Genomic DNA, 8,321 nt, shown 5'->3' with positions numbered 1-8,321 from the left:
AAGTCATATTGTCAAATAAGCTCTTTCAACCTTGTAATTTACACATTATTTAGATATTTAAACTGTTCTTGCATTTCATGTTCTCAAATTAATATTTATGAAAAACAAATAGTTTAATAAGTCACTAAACTAGGAAAATATGTCAGAATCGGATGAAATTGTTTAAACAATTCATATTGAATTCACTTGGTATTGTTTTGCTTGTATCTTCCCATTGAGGTTTAAGACTGCGATTGATAAGTCTGTTATTGGCATATGTGCGTATGTCTCGATATCGCCTTAATTCACAAGGTTTTATAAACAACGATATATAGTGGGTAGCAGTGAAATCCAGGACGCGCGTTTCGTCCTATTTGAGACTCGTCAGCTGGATGTACCTGCATCTCATATCAATATGTAATAAAGATATTGTTGAATTAATACAGACTATAAAAGTCTGGTTGAAACAACTGTACGACAATTCGTTCATCATATAGATTCCAAATGGTTATCGCTAATGATCATGGGAGTTTCATAAATTCATATTAGACGTTGAATTAACATGGAGGACCACAGTTATAACACAACCCTTGTCTTGACATAGGAAACTGTGGTGAGAGCGGTTACATAATAGACAAACTTCATGTTTCAAAATCTATGGACAGAATTGATGGGTGATACTGAGAACGTGATCGCGCACAGCTGCACCAAACAGTCTCTAAAACTTTAAACGAATATCATTCCTTTCCCTTACTTTTGTCCGCTAAATAGTATTTTTCATGTTCCACCATTTATTGGAGTTGTTATTTCTCTTTTGATTGTCATCATGCTGAAATAAGGTGTGAAATTTGGACTAACGTAAGTTGTACAGCTTGACTGAGACATTTATTTATTTAAACACAAATATTGGTACTAGGAGGCACCAAATATATATGCGCCACACTTCATCATTCGATTTGTTTGTGCGCTGGGATACTGTCTGAATGTCCGACTAAAATAGTGAATTTGGTCATTTCTTATAAGCTATCCGATTTATACATAATCGAAGTGGAAGTTTTCTCTTCATGACCAACGTACAATAGGACCTCGCTCGAAAATAATCTTTCCTATCCAGCCTGTCTGATTTTAAGCACCGCCATGTTGTATCTTTTCATTCCTGCAGCTACTTGAATAGTTTTTCCGTTCTCCCATATTGTGCAGATGATCTATAAGGCTGCTAATACCTGCCCAACACTTTATTCGGATTTGTGATCAACAATAGCTCTAGAAGGGTTCCTAGCGAATGAAAGAATCATAAGACGTTTTTTCATAAGCTATATATTTAGATATAAAACAAAACAAGTCTTACATTGCACTGAATATTTGTTTACTTAATACTATTAATGATACCCTTCATTTGAAGTGAAAACACAAACCGGTATTATGATTTCCTTTTTTGCAAGAAAAAGAAGAGGTAAAAAATTTTTTTCAGTCATTCAAATGTTCAACTAAAATTTTTTAAAAAAAAGAAGGAAGATACACAGTTTGTTATTTTTTTAATGAGCTAATACATGTGACCAATTAATTGGTACTGAGAACACTTCTTCTTCAAGCCATTTTTCATAATTTTCTTTAAATTCATTAGATAATTCTATTGATTGACTAAGTACACTCATTAAACAATTATCAACTGGTTTATATTCTGGATCAAACCAATTATCAGAATAACGACGTCGATTAAATTGATCTACATTAGTACGTAATGAACATTCTTCAACTTGAAATTGCCATGGTAATGCATCAACATCTAGAAATATTTATTGAATGTAAAATATAATTTTATTAAAAGTAGAGATAGAAACATAACAATAAAGAATAATTATTCATTACAAGAAGAAGGTTACATATGTTTTTAGTAAAAAAAAAGTTATGTATTCAACAAGTTTAGATGTGTGTGTTAAACTCATGACTAAAACCGATTGTGGTGTGTGTTACTGATGTTGACAGATATAAGTAGTATGTATCATCAATCGGAAGTCAAGTGCATGGTGGCAGAAGGTTAAGAAGATCGAAGAGAACGAGAACAGAGAGTGATTAGTGTGAGAACGAAGGTATTGTGTGGCCCTTGAATTTTGTCGTCATTTAGATCGAACGATGTTGTTGAAATATATATGTCGCCTATCCTCGTATATAATGGTCGACTTTAATCGCGTTAATCAATAACAGAATTAAATAAGTCGAATAACGAGAATGGACTTGTGAATACATATATTTTGTATATAAAGTGAATGGAATAGAGAGAAGAGAAACGACACAAAGTGGAGATGGCTGGTAAGCCAATTTCCATTTAACCAAGCGTTAATCAATAGTTACACAAAGGTAAGTTACAGACATGGGATGAGAAATGTACACACACCTACGCGCCCGTTAAAAACAGTCAAGATTGATAAGCGAATAAATAACAAGGTCAGAATGTGACTCAAGTAGAATGAATAGAATGGGTTGTCCGAAAACTAGAATAAGGTACATAGGCTTAACATAGTAACCGACACTACAGACTGTATAATTAGGTCTGGGACAATTGATTGACATTTTGCAAATGAAGAATTTACTGTATGGACCTCAGATTTTGCTAAGACATTCTGTAATTTTCTGTTCAAACACATTTAGTTGTCCCCGCCTGTGTTCTCGTTCGCTACACTACCACCTATAACTAAATGTGTATTTTGTTTTGGCTACACAAATATACGTTTGAAGTAGATTTCTAGAAGGATGTAGAATTGTCGATGTACATGAGATGTGAACTGCATATACATTACATTGTTGGTTGATATTAGTCAAATCTATTCATATTGATCTTTTACTTAGTTTCTAGCATTCAGCTATATACACCTTAACACTCCATTTTCTTGTTTAACCTTAATTACTGTTTCCACTACTACTATTATTTTGAGTTCTTTAGTATTCATCTTGATAAATTCATTTCATCATGCTTATGTCATAATGACAACTTTAGACTGAAGCACATTTTATGCCCAGATCTATGATGAATATAAACTGACTGATTATCGTTGTTGACAAAATTCATTACAGTTGATTGTTTATACATTACTGTTTCGTTATACTACGGACGAATGGTTGCTCAATTTTCAATATAATTTAATATCACCTGATGTTCCATAGAATGTATATGGATGTACTAATATGAGGTTAGAGAAAGTCTACTAGATATTGTGGACTTAAACTTTACTTTACTGCTTGGTACTTAACGGTAGATTACTACTTCAATGTTAGAATTTCAATACGTTGCTACAGTATGAAACTTTACAGGTAGTCATTCGGATTGTAAATAACTTTGTAGGTAAACGATATATTTTTATAGGTAGTTCATAGTTTACATTCTTATATAAATAAAAAAACAAACACTGTAAATAACTTACCATTCCCATAAGCCCAGTCATCTGTTAATCGATGTCTAACTTTTTGATAAATAGCTGACATAATTGACATATTATTTTTACGCCATTGACGACCAAAATAACGACTTTGTAATTTTAATAATTTTAATACATACAATTGAAGCATTGCATGTCTAACACGTAGTGCACGTTTTAGAATAGGCGCAGATTTAAAGACTACGAGAAGCTATAGAAAAATACGGAATCATATTTTGAATTGTTAGCCAATTAGGAAAAGATTTATCTTAATTTAAAATCAACTTGTGAATCAGTAGAATGATTAGAGTCGATTAAATGTTCAAGAATGGAACTTCTAGCTGCTTTCCTCTCACTCGTGTGGAATCACACTGGAGCACGTCCTCATATCCGAGCGCTGGCTATAGCCTATTTACCTAGCTCTACAAGAGCAAGTGAACTGGTAAATATATATGGAGTCGACCAGACTGGGGAAACTTATCCTTTACGGATACAGAAACCAAGTTCTTACTACTGAACGTTATTCACAGTTTTGCTGCATAGAACATTCTTACGGCTGGCGCTAATTGATTTTTTGTTGTATCAGATGTCCGGTCAACTTTGAATTCTAGATTCATATAAAGGTACAGCTTGATAATAAATTCGTTGAACTTCGTGTTTTTAATGTTTAAATCGGGATTATATATATCAATATTTTAAATTTTTAGCCAATTGGGAAAAGGTTTATCTCAGGTTATGGTTCAAGTAATCCTACTGAACAATAATTCATTTTGTTACTGGACAAATGAATGGGGAGAACAAGTGTTTTTCTTTAAAATTTTGATTAGTAATTCTCCACAAATAAAGTCGGTATTCCTGTGACTTAATGAGGTGCAAGCTAGTGGTATTTGTCAATTTATGCTATTCAGTGTAATCTGTTCTTTTCATTGTGTTAATTCAAATAATCATATCCGTGGACAATCTGATCCATATTTTCTAAATGGGATTAAAGACCTTAATTCCGACCAACAGATCTAACCTACTTATGGTTTAACGAACGCATCAATATAGATTAGCGTAGATTTATATTTAAAAAAAAACACGTTTTGTTTCAATGAGATTAGTGAAAGTTATTTGTAAATTACGTTAGTTGGTTCGTACTATACAAAAATATCTTGCAATTTACCAATATTCGTATATTTTCAAAGCTACTATGCGACTGTACAAACTAAGTTAGTCGAAGCAGGTTTTCGACGTATGAAATGATTTGTCAGTACACACCTTAATCAATGCCTTAGGCTTCAGAGCTAATGAGTACTATTAGTGGAGTTTTATTTTGTAAGTTATGTGCAGCTTTCATCGTCTTCCTAGACATCATTAGCACATGCCTTAAAAAGAAGTTAGCCATTAGAATTTATCTAAGTAGATAGGTTAGATCATTGATTGATCAAAACTATAAGCAGAAGTTAGATAATTTTAACATACAGTGGTGGAACACATAGTAACAAATATTAAACTCAACAAAATTTAGTAAACGTAAAGAATTTAACCACGACCAGTTATCGAATTACGTCTACAAAAATTCTTATCATAAAATTTAAAAGTGCAGGAATAGATTTGCACGACAATACGAGGATTTCAAAGCATTTGAACGATATTTTAATTTCTTAACTGAAAGATTCGGGAGGAAGAACAAGTGCCAACAGACTGGAGAGAAGGAAACCCCATCAAGATACCAAACGAAGGAGCTCTGAGCAAATGTGTGAACTACAGAAGAGTCACAGCCACGGAAGTCCTACTCACTGCTTTCTCGTGGCGGGGGTGTCGTTTACGAAATTGAGAGGACGAAAAGCGAATGTCCGGTGCTTTAACCTGGTTGGTGGACATGGAGAGTCCACCTAGGGGAGTTGGAAAACTCTCATTCCAACCAATGGTACACATGGGCTCCAGTATCCTGAAGGAACAAATGGCGTATGAACCAATCGTTGGTCACCGGCTTCCATGGGACTGCATCTCTTTACGATGCTCCCCTGCCTTGTGGGTCAGACCTTTAGGTCGAAGACTCCGAATGTGGCTCCCTAAGAAAACCATCTGCTTCGGTTTGGGCACCCGGGTAGTATCACAGCCCTCACACATATCAAACGAGATTTGTGTGGCGCAATGTAACTGGTACTCCCTTGTGCCAGTATTTATGTGTTCAAATAAAATAAATAGATTTAAATGAAGAAACATACCATAATTCTTGAATGTTTCCATTTAGTTAACATATTCAAAATCCTTAATAGATTAATACATGAAAACATATTACGCCAACAACACGAAACCCAATCACCAAACTAACAAAGAAAAAAAATTATCATAAAAAAACAATTCGATGATACTACTAATAATACTGTTAAGTTTTTAAGAAACAAGGGAAATAAAAATGATAATCAATATCGAATTATAATAAACGAAGGACACAACCTAAAGATGTGTTAGCACATGTGTGTCAGTGCACATATATTGCCACATCATTGTTGAAAGAGTCGTGAAAATATCCCCTATCAAAGCTCCTGGAAACCCAGAAACGTTTCATTCAATCAGCGTTGAATAGGATCTTCGCAGAAACATCTAAAAGATGCAGAATCACGTCCCACGACTTTGATTGGATAATTACTTGTACTGCTACTATATTTAGTATGGTTCTGCAGATTTTTAGAGGCCTATGGTCGTGTGTAACTCCGTCAATACCCTTGTATTATCTGTACATAAACCAACCTTAGAGTAAAAGTTTTACTACGATTCGTATCTGCTCTACAGTGTTCCAGTTGACGTGTAGAAGTATTTGAAGGGATCTAGGAAGATAGTTTAGGTGTATCGGTAGCAAAACTTGTCAGTCGTATCAACATAACGAGATGAAATCATCAAAATAGGATGGTAATGTTTCAAGGGGCAACCAAATAGTTGAAAGTCGAATATCTAGATCATTAAAGTCATTACTCTACACACTGTTGTTAAAGTGTACTTTATTTACACTACTCTCAGATCATTCCAAATTAGTACTATAATATTAGTATAATCAATAATCAAATTATTACCTTTTAAGGCTAAACTGTATTGTGTCAAGCAAAAAATATACATCCTGTTTTTTCTCGACTTTCATCAAGTTGCTAAGTTTATATACTAATCATCCATGTTTCATATTATACGCTATAATCATATAAAGAGCATTCTATTTGTGGATTAATGAGCAGTAAAAGACGTCATGAGTGTTTACTTTCCTTAGTGTTGGTCAAATTCTACTGATCAAGTTGTAATGTAAACACAAAATCTGAGTTATTAAACATTGTGTGGACTATGTTTTAATGTTGAACTGTCGGAGGTAGCCAGCAGCAAACAGTGAGAATATTTCTAATGTTAGCTGATATTTGACAGTAATCTTCAGATGGCTAATATGCTCCCCATCAAATTCAAACCCTTGTCATCCGTTGGGATATTTTATTCATACGGAAAGCCAGTTGCAACTTTAATAGCTTAGTAGTATCATCTCTCTATGACAGTGAATAAAATGATTTTGGATTATAATGGAAGCACTGGTTTCAGTCAAGATTGTATATACGTCTTGTTGAAGCGTTTCGAAATTAGCACGAAACCTAAGCCAAGGACGGTTTTTTGTTGACTGTATACGACTACTTAAAAGTAGTATTCTCCATATGATTATTTTTTCGATAAACATTAAAATGATCCTTGATAAGATCTTGTCATTCTATTTACCATGTTACATGAGTTAATGAGTAGAGTTGTCATTACTGTTCACTTGACATCTTTATCACGGCTCATATACATCACAAACGCAATGGATCAACGTAATTTTATGGGGACAAATTTTTATGAATAGGTTACACAAAAAATAAAGCAAGCAACTTACAACCATATCGATCGATAATGCTTCTTGTTCCCCAATTAGACGAGCTGGGAATTCTAAACAAGAAAGTCTGAGAGACACGAAAATAAAGCGATAAGAAGTACATAAATGGATAAAATTGTGATTTTTAAGTTTTAATTCATGGACCAACTCTTTAGTTAAACAATCAGTGAATACCACGAAACCCTCGACGCCTGTCTTCAACTGGGATGAAAGTGCTTGGTACAGTAAGCATCCATGACACGAATATAGATTGAATCTGGACATTTCAGGCATCACGATAATTACTTAACCTTTAGAACAATCTCCAGTACTCCCGGCATATTAATGTTTGTCTACTTACGGGCAGTTGTTGTTGAGACTATAACTTGAGTATCTGTTGAAAGTATCCAAGATTTATAAGTGCATGCGTCATAATGTGAAACAGGTTTTATATTTTTTCATGAAAGTTGATTGGAATTGGCTGTTAAAATCACCAGGTTTGTTTAATTACTGTTTTGCAATGTTTAAACAAGTGTGAAAACGAAAAGAAAAACTAACCCATGAGTTGTACACAATATAGAACATGGGAAATATGTTCACTGAACAAAGTTACCAGATCACATCACACTACATCATCAAGATAAAATAAGCTAGACAAACCAAATTGAATTACTGGACAAGGAGAATTGCATTCTTAGTAACTGTGATACCACACAGTAATAATGAAATGATATAAAAGCAGTATACTGATTGACTAAAAGGGCTTTGCAAATTCTAACATAGCATAGTTTCATCAGGTAATGTGTTTTGAAGACACATATTCGAACAATGAGCTAGTATGATCAAAGCAATCGGAACTCATAGACTAGTGAGTCGTAGATTCGTACTCCGTATCATCTAATTTGGTTTGGCCAACCGAATAATACCAGAATCGCTAACTCTCACACACGAATGGTGTAGCTTACAGTTAGGCATAAAAGCTTGTACATTGATTACCATTTACTAATAAATTAATATGAAATATCCAGGACCTACAGAAGATCAATTCACACAAGGAGTGT

At 33.9% G+C, this 8,321-nt stretch overlaps 1 protein-coding gene across 1 annotated transcript in view; it reads right to left on the bottom strand.

Moving 5' to 3' along the window:
- Positions 1-1,280: 1,280 nt before the first annotated feature.
- STRIP2 (Striatin-interacting protein 2) overlaps positions 1,281-8,321 on the bottom strand; it is a 31,386-nt gene continuing 24,345 nt past the window's right edge. Inside the window, exons 16-19 of the mRNA XM_051219400.1 lie at positions 7,282-7,348; positions 5,606-5,707; positions 3,399-3,603; positions 1,281-1,765 (exon numbers count right to left, since the gene is read on the bottom strand). Of these exons, the coding sequence (XP_051067103.1) occupies positions 1,515-1,765; positions 3,399-3,603; positions 5,606-5,707; positions 7,282-7,348 (625 nt within the window). The 3' untranslated portion in view covers positions 1,281-1,514. The remainder of the gene's footprint in view (positions 1,766-3,398; positions 3,604-5,605; positions 5,708-7,281; positions 7,349-8,321) is intronic.

The sequence above is a fragment of the Schistosoma haematobium genome, chromosome 4 (assembly GCF_000699445.3).
Source record: "Schistosoma haematobium chromosome 4, whole genome shotgun sequence".
Classification (NCBI taxonomy): domain Eukaryota; kingdom Metazoa; phylum Platyhelminthes; class Trematoda; order Strigeidida; family Schistosomatidae; genus Schistosoma; species Schistosoma haematobium.
Note: the sequence above shows the minus strand (reverse complement) of the source record. Positions and strands in the feature narration are given on the sequence as shown.